Source organism: Canis aureus, chromosome 3 (genome assembly GCF_053574225.1).
Source record: "Canis aureus isolate CA01 chromosome 3, VMU_Caureus_v.1.0, whole genome shotgun sequence".
NCBI classification, from domain to species: domain Eukaryota; kingdom Metazoa; phylum Chordata; class Mammalia; order Carnivora; family Canidae; genus Canis; species Canis aureus.
Genome location: NC_135613.1, coordinates 48676898 through 48690021, shown reverse-complemented (window position 1 = coordinate 48690021; position 13124 = coordinate 48676898). Strand labels below are relative to the sequence as shown.

The following is a 13124-nucleotide window of genomic DNA, read 5'->3' as shown; positions in this document are numbered from 1 at the left end:
AAGAGCCACAAGGGAATGGCAATTCTAAAATTAATTACAGCTGTGAGCAAGTGAGCTGTTAAACCTGAATATCCTTTATTGTACATGCAAATCTAAGTTTTGCCACTGGGCGTCACTGAGCTAGAAGTTACATCTAACAATTATTAGGCAGAAAAGAAAAAATATTCAGAATGGTTAACTTTGGGCCAAAGAAAGTATAGAGACAAGGATACACATGGAGAATTAATGGTGGGGCTTATTTTTCTTCATTAGTTCTTCTTTCCTTGGTTTTGACAATATAAATGATTTTTGTTCTGAATTCTTTTATTTCTAGATAAAACTAGTATTGAAAGAAGATTGTCAGCACTCTGCTGTAGCACCGCGACGCTGTGAGCCGCAGCAGGCTTGTCCCGCGGACCATTGCTGGGCCTGGGGAGAGAAGTTTGGGATCGAAACTTGGGTTCTGTCTCCCCACCCCCAGGAAACCCTAGTTCCTCACCTGGTGACTACCAAAGAACAAGCAGGACTTCAAACAGGAAAAACAATCCAAAAACTACATACTTGTAGGAAATCTGCCTTATTGGAGACGTCACCCCTTCCCTTTTCTCTGTAGAAGCAGGAGCAAGAGTATTCCACTTGGCTCTCAGTTTGAACTCCGTAAATAAATGTACCTTAGAAACAGTATCACCAGTGCAGTTATTCTTAAGGATAATTAAGAATGAAACAAAGTGAGTGGCTCTGTAATCAGTTTACCAGAGCAGTGTGTGAAATTCCACACAGTTGCTGAGGTATAAAAGTAAAATCTACATCTCACCCAGGCAGTTTGCTATTTGGGGTAGGTTTGTCTAAATCTGAGCACGCATCCTTAAACAGCTCAGGAAGATCTAGCGTGAGAACAAGCTGAAAGAAAGCTCTTGGAAGAAATTGTGAAATCTTCTATTTGATCTAATATGGACACATGTTAATCTTCCAAAATCTTTCATATTGCACTAATTTATTAAAACAACTGTGTATTGGATTTTGCAATTTACAACTAACTGAGGCACAATGGACTTGTTTAAAATATTTTACTTGATTATATTATATACACACACCCTTTCCAGAATTCACATATAATCTCTAGTGGACTTTTAAATGGTAAAAACTTGTGTTCGTGTGAACCTTTGCATTTTTTTAACCTATCCATCTACACATACAGATTTTCTCAGTGGTATTTTTGAGTTGCTGGTTGTTTGCTTTTGGTTGCATTTTTTATTGTGCATGCAGAATGTGCATTGATGCCTGTGATCTCTAGGTTTACTAAAGGCTAGGTTTACTTGGGCAGTATTAGAAGAAATACCAATCAGGATACCCTCAAGAATTTTTGTAGGGCCAAAACAAAGTTGGTGACCTAAAGGCTCGTTGGTGATGTAGAGTTTTGACATGAAGTTAGTGAAAAATGAGGTTTGTCTTCTCTTAGGAAAATGGGCAGCTCTCCCCAGCCTAATGTGTATTTTTCATGTTAATCCTGACAGTTCACCAAATAGCTAGTCATGGAGAATGCGGGCAGTTAACACCTCTCCAGAAATGGCTCCTGCATTGTGTATCGTTTGATTTTTTTTTTTTTTTTTTTTACTCACCTGCTTGAATACTTGAATAAACCATTCTCCAGTTTTAACCCTTTTACTTTTATCCTTTTAGATAATATCATCCAAACTCCTGACAAATTGCACAGAAGCTCTTTGGCATTAATCTAATTTTAGTGTACTGATAAAGACGAAAACATGGTTTTTCCTTTACTTGGACAAAGTAATGTAATTTTTACCTTATTTATCTGTATGAAATTCCAGCAGTTAATTTGAACATTTATTTATATGATGTTTGTATTTTTAGGTCTTTAATACAGTGTTTCTACCTCTCATTTGTAACTGCATGCATTACTCTCGAAACTAGGTAAAACTCACGGAATTGTTGTGTACTAGCCTTTTTATTCCTGTGTGTACAGATGTATATTAAGGTAAAATAAAACTGACAAAGTGTTTCTAGGGTAAAGCTGGGTCCATATTACATGGCTCTTCAGGCCAGGTCCTTCCTCAGTGAGTTTGGAGGCTTGGTCATTAATATCCTTTGTCCTGCCCCCAGATTTCAGATGCTCAGCCTGTCATGCAGGCTACCACTCGTGTAGACTACATGATGAGGGTTCTGGCCCCTCCCTGCAGGGGTTGTAAACATCGTTAGTAGGAATACTGTTTTGTATCACTTTTTCAGGTGTCCCAGGCAATTTCATTTATGTTCTCACAGTTCTCACCCACATTATCTCCTCCAGGGGGGCTGGGTTCAGTCTGGCCCCTCCGCCTCCCAACCTGTTTTTTTGTTTTGTTTTGTTTTGTTTTGTTTTGTTTTAAAACACAGGGTGAAACAGGTTCACAGAGAGCAAGTGATTGGTCTGAAGTCAGGTAACTAGGGAGGTAGTTAAGCCATGCTTTGTGACTTCCAAGTTCATTCTTCATCCTCTTGTATAAAATAAAGGTCAGTCTCGTGGTAGATGCTGTGTGTGAAACCGTGATGTCCGAACAGCAGAGAACAGACTGTAAACTCATGAATAATGGTTCTGATTCTACTTCCATTATCAAGGCCAATTGTTTTCAGAGATTTTGCCTTGACTATAGCAATAATAAACGCTTTACATTTCCATGAGTAGTTTTTAATTTCCTATCATCGATTTAACAAGACAAACGCGGTCCAGTCCACACACTCATGGGGTGCCGCCTGCATCCAAGCCATAACGTGGAAAGTTAGTGAGCACAGGGATGCAAGGAGAGGAGTACTCTGTGGATCTGCTCCCCAGCTATTCCCATGGTAAGGATTTTTCCTCGCAGCACCTGGTCCCTGACTTCATGGTGCCCATAGTTCATACTCCCTTCTCCCCACCAGAGGACCCAGCAGTGGTGGCAGTCCGCTTGCCTGTGCTGGAGTCCTGGAGAGGAGCTTATTGTCAGGGCTGGGTTGTTCTCGGTCTCCATGGGCCGACAAGAAGCTGAGTGGAACAGAGGACCTGAGACCACTGACTCAGACACCCAGGGAATCCTTGAGGCAATGGAAGCGATTGCAGGAGAACTTTGCACATGTTGTCTCTAAAGTGGTCTTAAATTCCTTCCGGAATAAAGCAGGGATGTGTTGCTATAGGAGGATTGCCTGCTGGTGTACAGGACAGTGAGGAGCCACTGCCCAGAGAACGTGATACCCCTCCACAGAGAGGTGTGTCTCAGGAGCCTCCATGCCTGTCTCTACACAGCCCTGAGACGATTTACTTCTGGGGCCTGGACCCTTGAATCTTCAGCCATGGAAGCCCTTGGGACCTCCTCACACCCCTTCCTTCTTAAAGCTCTTGTGAGAGTACTTCCCTGGGAGAGCTTCGAGGTGGTCTGTCCCTCACCTGGATCAGAGGGAGCCACGTCAGGAGCGATCCACCTGGAAAAGCATTGCACCCCAGGAGACTGATGGGCAGCCCCGAAAGTCTCAGCTTGTGTGGAAGAGGCAAAGCTGAACAGGCGAAAGGCCAGCGTGAATTCAGGGACCAGACTGGGAGGGGCAGGGACGGAGCCCAAGAGCTTGCTGTCCCTGCAGCCCATGCACACTGACCCCACAGGGGCCGGGCAGAGCAAGAGCACACATGTCTGCACTCTGCAGGCCAGGCTCTGTGGGGGTCCCCTTTTTCACAGAGGGCCTCTGAGCCCCATGTTCCACGTGCCATAAAGAGCTTCTGTGTTATGGGGTGTGTTCCCTTTTGGCAGCTGCCAGGGTGCCTCTTGCGAGTGGATCTGAGCCCAGGAGGCTGCAGAGTTGACTTAGTACCTGGGCTTCCTGGAGCCCTGCATCTGCTCCCACCCTTGGCATAGAGGCTCCTCTGATGTCTGCACTCAGGGGAGGCAGGGGGCAGGCTTCTCCTGGGTGAGGCTGCCAGGCGCCCTGTCCTGCTAGTGCCCTGCACCAGTGCCCTCCCGTCCTGGGATGGCCCTGCTCCATGAGCATTGGCTTCCATCACTAGGAGAGGCCAGCCAGGCCCTTGTTGGTTGACAACTGCTCTTTCCCTCCTTAGGTATGACGGTCCCCTTGGTCTGGACCTCCAGCTGCCCCACACATAGCTGTGTGTCCTTGGGCACATGTCCTGACGCCTCTGGATCTGTCAGTGGGTGAGAGAGCATAGAGCTCAGGAAGTCACGGCAAGGATGAAACAAGTTAGCAAGCATGACATTGAGCAGCCCTCAGCAACGCTAGCTGTTAGGGTGCTGGTTGTCCGCAGCTCCTTGCTGTTTCATTCTGGGGATGGGTGGACAACAGTTTGTTTTGTGTTTGTTGGGGCAAGGCCTGGAGTTAGGGCTCCCTGGAGCCATGCTTGCTTTAGCTGGACAACTTGTGAGAGGACACAGCTCCCCCGGCTGACCTACCCGGCCACCTGCATTCAGACATCCTTTATTTGCCCTTGTGGTCAGTCTGGTCGTGTTAATGAAGTGTCTGTATCAATCTACTATTTATTACTTTATTTTATCCTCATACCACCTCATTTTACAGATGGAAAAACAGACTTGGGGAGAATCCCTGCACCCCCACCAAGAGAAAGGCTGTGTAGTGGCTGGAGCTGCCACTGGCAGGGGTCTGGACCTCCGGGCTAGAGGGAGCCTGGGTGCAGGGAGCTCTCCCTTCTGTGAGATGTGCCTAGTTCCCCAAACCTGCTCACCCCCACATCCTTATGACACCCTCAGCTGATGCCCAGGAAGAGGGAAAGAGGCAGTTCCGTGTCATCCGGACCCATCCTCTATGTAGCTGGAGGCCGCAGGTTTCGGGAAGCAGGTGAAGTCGGCAGCTCTGTGCAGACGGTGCGGGACCTGGAGCCGGGGCTCAGGGCCATAGGTCTCAGAAACCACCCTTAACCTCCAGTGAGAGGGCTTCTGTGGCATATTAATAAACTGGAGCATTTGGTTGACCCACTCTGCAGTTTCCCTGTTTGTTTTTACATGTTGCCGTGAGATTGAGCAGCCGGGAACGGGCCCCGGAACCTGGGGTCTACCCCAACTGTGGCCACGCGGCCTCACGGTCACACAGTGCCAGGCACCCCCAGCTCCCCAGAAGGAGTGTGGCTTGTCATCTTTGTCTCAAACCATCGAGGCCCCAGCCAGTTACTCCTCCTCCCCTGTCCTGTCCTGCCCTCCCCGTCTCAGGGATGAGGCTCCTGTGCCCCCAGGCTGGGTCTGCAGGAGCACCGGGCTCCTGTCTGCGAGGAGAGGCTGGGGAGGAAGACAGGGTGGAGCAGGGCCTGGTCTGCAGGTCTTTCCCGAGTGGGCCGTCCGGGCGACAAAAAGACTTCGTGCCTGGCACACGTAAGCCTGCCGGGAAGCAGCCACAGGAAGCCTGGGACCAGGGGTTCTGAGGGCCCCCACAGAGGCTATTTTTCGGGTCCAGCTAAGCAGGTCTCTGGAGAGATGACAGGTGAGTGGATGGCACGCTCTGGAAATAGACCAGGTGATGGCTCCTTCAGGGATCCCCAGGAGCAGGAAGCGCGGGCGGCCCAGCCAGTATGGGGTGCCTTAAACTGACGGTGGAGAGTGGGCACGGTTTCTAGGGGAAACCCAGAATATTTTGAGCATGAGTTTTTTTTTTTTCTTCTTCTTAATCCCCTTTACTATGAAAACAGTCCTGTGTTGTTTTAGAAACAAGGTTTTCTAGGTATAGGAAAACAAAAAGGCACATAACCAGCTAAGAAATAGAACCGGTGAAGGGAGGTTAAGGTGGAGGAAGGGCTAGTGGAAAAGGACATTCCCTTCAGTCCCGCCGCACCCGCCTCCCCTGTCCCCAGTCAGGAGCTGCTGGGAGCTGCACAATACCCGGTCCGGGCCAAGTGTCCCCAGATGGTGAGTCCCCCAGCTCAGAAGAGGGAAGTGGATCCCAGAGCCATGGGTGTCCTCTCCCTGGACGCCTGTTTGCGCGCCTCCTTCCCCTGGGTATGCACTGTGACATGGGCCCTGCCTTCCTGGCCTGTAAAATGGACATCATACTAGAACCGGCCCATCGGGCTTATTGTGTAGACGGAGCGTGTAGTCCCCGGGGTGCTCACACCAGTTCCCGACACGTGGCGAGCCCTGAGTAAGGCAGGTTAGGGCTCCCGGCGGGCTCCGTCAGAAGCCACATCTGTTTCTTCCCTCCGTCCGTTGCACGCTGTGTTCTCTTTGGCACATCTGTTTCTGGGAGTCGAGCCTTTCCCCCAAGAATGTGCTGAACTCACACTGTTTAGACAAGCTGGTCTCGGGCACATGTCAGCATTAAGTCGCTAACAAGCCGGCAGCTGGCAGAAAGCAGGTCAGTTCAGAAGATGAAAACTGGCGCATATTTGGGAAACGGGATGCTTCTTGCATAAACAGCTTATTGTGGAGACCAGAGCTTCCTTTCATATGATCACAAAAACACCAGAATCTGGGCCAGGCCAGAGTGGTCGAAGATATTAGGTGCTCACGAACCTTCTGTATTCGACCAGATAGTAAGTATTTCAGGCTTTGAGCACCTCGCTGTTTTAACACCGAAAAGCATCCATAGACAATACACAGATGAACTTTATATCCAACAAAATTGGATGTCCAATATCCAATAAAACTTTATATCCAGACATTGAAATTTTAATTTCATGGCATCATGTGTCACGTAATAGTCTTATTTTATTTTTTACTTTTCTATCCATTTAAAAGTGTAAAAAGCACTTTTAAGTTGTACACCTAGTGCACAGGTGGTAGTTTGCTGGCCGCTGGCATGTCGATTCATAACAGAAGAGGTGGGGACGCCTGGGTGGCTCAGCAGTTTAGCGCCTCCCTTTGGCCCAGGGCATGATCCTGGAGTCCCAGGATCAAGTCCTGCATCAGGCTCTCTGCATGGAGCCTGCTTCTCCCTCTGCCTGTGTCTCTGCCTCTCTCACTCTATGTGTGTATCTCATGAATAAATAAATAAAATCTTTAAAAAAATAGCAGAAGAGTCCAGCATCCAGGATGCACATGATAATGACAGAGATATGTCCGTGGTGTCCACCGAATGACAAGTTTTCCTTGCGCATCCGTGGCGTCTGCTAGGCCCAGTTAACATGGATGAGAAATAGTGTCGGTGGGTCAGAAGCAAAACTCAGGTCACACTTCTGCTTTATTTTTTATTTTTAAATGGATTTTATAAAAAAAAATAAATAAATGGATTTTTTTTAATTTTTTAAATTTATTTACGATAGTCACACACACACACAGAGAGAGAGAGAGAGAGAGAGAGGCAGAGACATAGGCAGAGGGAGAAGCAGGCTCCATGCACTGGGAGCCTGATGTGGAACTTGATCCCGGGTCTCCAGGATCAGGCCCTGAGCCAAAGGCAGGCACTAAACCGCTGTGCCACCCAGGGATCCCCCACACTTCTGCTTTAAAACAATTCACAGCGATGCCTGGGTAGCTCAGTGGTTGAGCGTCTGCCTTTAGCTCAGGTTGTGATCCTAGGGGTCCTGGGATCGAGTCCCGCATTGGGTTTCCACAGGGAACTTGTTTCTCCCTCTACCTGTGTCTCTGCTTCTCTCTGTGTGTCTCTCATGAATAAATAAATAAAATCTTTTTTTAATCTTTAAAAAAATAAAATAATTCATGAAACTGTTAGTAAATATACCGAAGGCAAAATTTTCACTATTCTTCATTTTGGAACATTTTGAGGGAGTGACTTTGTTTTTCTTGGTTCTTTGACAAATGGTGCTCTCGGCTACTTACTCTTGCTGTGTGGCCTTGGGCAAGTCACCTCACCTTCCTGAGCCTCCATTTCTTTTCCTCATCCACGGGAGAAAATTGAAATAGTACCTGCTAAAACAGCTTCTGTGGGAAAGATGCCCTTTGCACAATGACTGGCACTTAGCAGGTGTTCAATAAATGGTGGTAGCTTTGCCTTTCATTCTAAAAATAGGCAACGCTATGCTCTCTTAGGCTGGGCTGCATACTCTGTTCCTAGAAACTGCTGCCTGGAGTTGTTCTAACTGCTGAAGTTAGCATCCCCTCCAGGACACGTGCCAGGGAGCCTGTCCATGGGCCCCCGCTGCACCTCAGCAGGGTGCCTGGATGTGCCCACTACACAAAACCAAGCCCCCCTGCCTTGTTGCAGGGCTGGACCTCCATAAACAATTTAGTGCTATTTTTTAGACGTGTTTACAATATGAAATAAGTATGTGTATGTAAATTGTAACAAATAATTCCCTCTCAAGTCATGTGTCTATGGACCCCCGCAGCCCACGCTGTGTCAGCCACAGCAGAGGGTCCCACCTCAGGCCTTCTCTGGCCTTGGAGAAGGGACTTGTGACACAGCCAGAGCCCCCTAGCCCACCTGTCCCCCCGGCGGCCCTCCCTCCCCAGCCCAGGGCTGAGGGCCACCCCCCCAATGAATCCTGTCCCCAGCTGACAGAGGGCACCCAGCCACAGGAATGATGAGGCTTCCTGGGCACCCATGGGACCCTGGGATGGGTCTGGGTTCCTCAATGCACCCTGAGAGAGGACAAAGTACTCACGGCGGGGGTGGGGTGGGTGGAGCATAGGGGAAGGTAAGGGAGGCCTGGTAGATGGGAGCAGATGGCAAGGTGACGCCTCACAAGGGGCCGCTGTCAAGGCCCTGTTGAGAGCGCAAGGAGGACCTTAGAGAAGGTGCACTAGCTTGCAAGGACGGCGCTCAGAGAAGTCCCCTGGCGCTCTCCAGAAGCCCAGCTCCCTTCCTCAGGGGGGCAGTGAGGTGAGTCCTTAGCCAACCCCCTTTCCCCCAAGGAAACTTTTTTTAAAAAGATTTTTTTATTTATTCATGAGCAACACACAGAGAGAGCCAGAGACACAGGCAGAGGGAGAAGCAGGTTCCCCACAGGGAGCCCAACGCAGGATTCGATCCCAGGACCCTGGGGTCACGCCCTGAGCCAAAGGCAGATGCTCAACCGCTGAACCACCCAGGGGTCCCAGAAACTCTTGCCCCCAAAGATTCAACCGCCTCCTGGGGTTGGCCCCAAAAGAGAGACGGAAAGTCCCAGGGGGCGGGGGTGGCCCTCGCTTGTCCCTCTGACTTCTGCCTCCCGGGCTCCTCCATCGCAGCCGGGCAGCGGAGGCAGCTGGGAGAGGACAGCCCGGAATAAGGAGACAAACAGACGCCCTGTCTGGGCTCAGCCTGGCTGGTGCTCTGTGTGGCTCAGGTGGCCTGGTCGTTTGTGTAGGTTCGCCTGATGGTGAGCTGGGGCAGCAAGGATGATTTGGCCACCTGTCGGTCATCACCCGCGGGGCGGGCCAGCCCTGACTGTGTCCCAGGACACCTGCCCTCCTCGAGCCCCTGCCGAGCCATCTCTGCTAATGTCCCATCGGCCAAGACCCGATTCATGGAATTACAGCAATGACATATGGCGAAACCACCTGCACACAGGGGTGGGGAGGACTCCTCTGGCCATCGCTGTCATCTACCGTAAGCCGAAAGGACTCTGGCCGATTTAAGCAAAAAGGAATTTGGAGGTGGGGGCGGGGACAAAAAAAGACCATGCAAAGAATTTGGGAGAAGGCCAGGAGAGCTGGGAACAAAATCAGAAATCTGGTCACGCAGAACCGGTATCAGAAGGACATCCTTGCGGTGCTGTACGCCTGCATCCGCCGCTGCTCTGGGCGTTTGAGCCGGTGACAACCACGGCTGGTGGCTGGTGTCGGAGAGGAGGCTCCCGGGGCGGGGGGGCCCACTTCGCTCCTGCTTTAGGATCCAGACTGGTTCTGTCCGACAGGTGGAGCCAGATCACACGCAAGACCCTGTTTGCCGGGTGGCCAGAGGCCTCAGGAAGCGGGCCTGCTCCGTGCGGAGGGCGCCGAGGCCAGAGGCGAGGACACACGCAAACCCCCGGTCAAGGGCTCTGCGGAGGGGCTGAGGGTCCCGAACCAGCGCGAGGTGGGGCAGGGGCCGCTGGATGACCCAGGACGCGCGCACACGTGTTGTAGTTCGCGGCAGTGGCCACCAGAGGGGGCCCTAAGCAAGCCGGGTGGGCGGGGTGACCCGCCCCAGGCCCGGGCTGACCGCGCGCCGCTCCCCTGAGACCGGCCGGGCTGCCCCCGCGCGTTTCGTGGAGGCCGGTCCTCCGAGGTCCTGCAGGAGCACCTCGGCAGCACCTCGAGCCGTTGCCCCTCCGTCCCCGCCTCACTCGGGCTCCCCTGGAACCACACACCCCGGTGAAGGCCCCGCATGCAGCAGGAGCTTTATCTCCGGCCCTGCGTTTTGGGGTGCCCAGGCCGACACGGCGCTTTGAGCACTGCCCGAAGACGGGGCGCGGCGGGCTGCTCGCGAGTCCCTCCAGCAGGGCCTGTGGGAGAAACTTTCACACGTCTCTTCGAAGCTTAGGGAACATTCTGGAAAGGTGTCTGACCCCTGAAACATCAAACGGCCAAGAGTCCATCTGGCCAGCAGCTCTCAAACACGCGGTAGGGCTAAAGGATGAGCCGGGCTGCCGTGGAGGAGGCCCGGGGGCCTGACAGCAAGAGCCCGGGCCTGTCCGGGTCCGCGGGAGGGGACGCTGGGGCAAAAACTAGAGGTTTTCCACCCGGCCGGCTCAGTGAGGGGCCGCCTTCGGCCCAGGGCGTGACCCCGGGGCAGGATCGAGTCCCACATTGAGCTCCGCGTGGGGAGCCTGCTTCTCCCTCTGCCTGTGTCTCTGCCTCTCTCTGTGTCTCTCTCATGAATAAATAAATAAAATATTTTTAAAAAAATAAAATAAAATGGAAAAGAATGAGGTTTTCCATCAGAGGCTAAGGGCAGGGGGACAGATGGAGTCTCCGGTGTCACGGCGAGCCAGGGGTGGATGGAGTGTGGGAAGCTCTCCAACATCTTAGCTTGGAAGAAAGAGAAAGCTTTTGGCTCCTCCCTCAGCTTTCCCTGATCCCTTCCCTGTCTTCACTCCTCAACCCTGGCAAGGCCAGAGGTCACCAGGTGTCGGGGAGGGAGGGCGGCTGAGAAGTGACCCCTTCCCACCGGGAGATCTGTAGTTGAGGGCCAGTGCGGGCACGGGGTGGGGTGGGGTGCCCAGCCTGGCATGGCTGTCACCCACAGACAGCTAAGAGGTTCTGAAGATCACCGGGGCCTGGTATTTTCTGCCTCAACTGAAACTGGATAGTGGGCATCATCAGTGGGGAAAGAAAGCGGGTTTTCCGGAGCGCACCCTGACACCCACCGGCCCGCTGTGGTGAGTGAGTCACCTGCTTGAGGGAGTGTCGGTGGGAATTCGAGAAACCATAGCCCCGATGCTAGCTGGTAGGAACGCAAACCAGCATGGCAGGTGCTCAGCAAACTAGCCACAGAATTACCCTACGACCCAGCAATTCCAGTTCGGGTATAGCCCCCCAAAGAACCGAAAGCAGAGATGTGAGCAGATCCTTGCAGGCCTGTGTTTGCAGCAGCCTTAATCATGAGAGCTGACATGGAAGCACCGCAAGTGTCCATCGATGGACGGATGGACAGAATGTGGTACGTGCATTCAAGGCATATTATTCAGTCTTCGAAAGCAAAGAAATTCTGGCTACGACGTGGGTCAGCCATGAACACTTCACATCACGCTGGGTGAAAAAGTACTGTATATCTCCCGTACGAGGTGGCTTGAGTTGTCAAGTTCGCAGAAACAGAAGGTAGGCCGTGGTTGCTGGGGGCTGGGGAGTTAGTGGGTTTCAGTTTCTCAGGATGAAGAGTTCTGGAGGTGGATGGGGGTGATGGCTGCACATCAGCATGAACGGGCTTGATGCCTCAGGATGCACACACTTGAAATGGTGAAGCTGGTAAAGTTTGTCAGGTGCACCCACCTCTCTCTCTCTCTCTCTCTCTCTCTCTCTCTCTCTCTCCCCCTCTCTCTCTCTCTCTCTCACACACACACACACACACACACACACACACATCAGTGGGACGAGGGGGTCTGTTTGCCAGCATTGGCCCCTTAGTTCCCGCCTGGACCCTCCCAGTCCCAGGCAGGAATCATCATCAGTTGCCAGAATAAAGCATATCTTTTCTTATTGTCCTAGTTTTCACAGTGAAAACAATAAATACGTAAAAGTCCAATGTAGTCGCGTGATAGGGGGAGGCAAAGATGGAGCGGAAGGAAGGCAATGAGGTCCAAGAACAGAAAGGCCCTGGGGCTGAGTAGTGAGTGACCACAGTGAGGGGCACTGAGTGGATCCCCACGCGGTGGCTGTGGTGCTGTCAGTGGCCCAGGGTCTTGGAAACATCAGGAAGGGGAGGGAGAGATAAAAGTGCTGACCTGGTCTGGAACCCTGAGGTCAGGGACTCAGGAGGGAGGGGGCCATAGGAACCACGTTCCTTGTCCTTGTCCCTGTCCTTAGGGGCAAATTGGATTTCCAGTTCAGCCAGGGAGGGTGGAGTGGGACTGTGCTTTCCAGAAGGTCCAGGGGAGGGATTCAGGAGGATGCAGAGGGCAGAGGGGTGGGCAGGGCTGACCAGGTGCAGTGACAGTGGGTCGTGATGGGATCTGTACAAGAGCAGCTCAAGTGGTGTGTGTCTTGCTTTTGATGGTAAGAGGATCTGAGAGCAAATGCCTGGTGTAATGGAGAGCGAGGGAAGGAGGGAGGAACAAAGGGAAGCTAGTCCCTCCACAGGGGTGCCCGGGTCCTGGCCCCAAGCCTGAAGCTGGTCCCCAGATCTCTCCCACAGGTCCACTGGGCCCCTCCCAGTTGGGAAAAGTACCGTCCTCTTTTTTCTCTCGAGGTCAGCTGTGAGTTGTCCTTTGTACTACAGCTCCTGCCAACATGTGTCCTCCTCAACATTCTGTGGCTCCCCATTGCACACGGCCCCGCCCAGCTCACCAAACTGGTACATCTGGGCTCCCTGAACAGACTTGGTCAGTAGTGCCTTGCCCCTGACTTTGTCCCTTGAAATGCCCTCGCTGTCTGGAGCCCCTTCCCTGCCACTCACTCCACTCCTCCCAGCCTGCGCCTGCCCTCTCCTGCCCGACAGGGTTGCTCCTCCAGCCCCCAGCGCTGCCCAGGGCCCTTTAGTTTCCCCTCCCCAGATACTCTTCTCCCAACTGCCCTGAATTCTTGACCCAAGCACCCAGGCCCTGCTGCTTGTGGAGGACTGGTGCATAGTGGGGGCTTGTGGGGAAC

At 52.2% G+C, this 13124-nt stretch overlaps 1 protein-coding gene across 8 annotated transcripts in view; it reads left to right on the top strand.

Moving 5' to 3' along the window:
* ULK2 (unc-51 like autophagy activating kinase 2) overlaps nucleotides 1-2650 on the top strand; it is an 82693-nt gene extending 80043 nt beyond the window's left edge. For all 8 annotated transcript variants that reach the window (XM_077892476.1, XM_077892475.1, XM_077892472.1 and 5 more), the window contains one exon: nucleotides 314-2650. In XM_077892476.1, coding sequence (XP_077748602.1) covers nucleotides 314-372 — 59 coding nt within the window. In that variant the 3' untranslated portion in view covers nucleotides 373-2650. The remainder of the gene's footprint in view (nucleotides 1-313) is intronic.
* Nucleotides 2651-13124: the final 10474 nt, after the last annotated feature.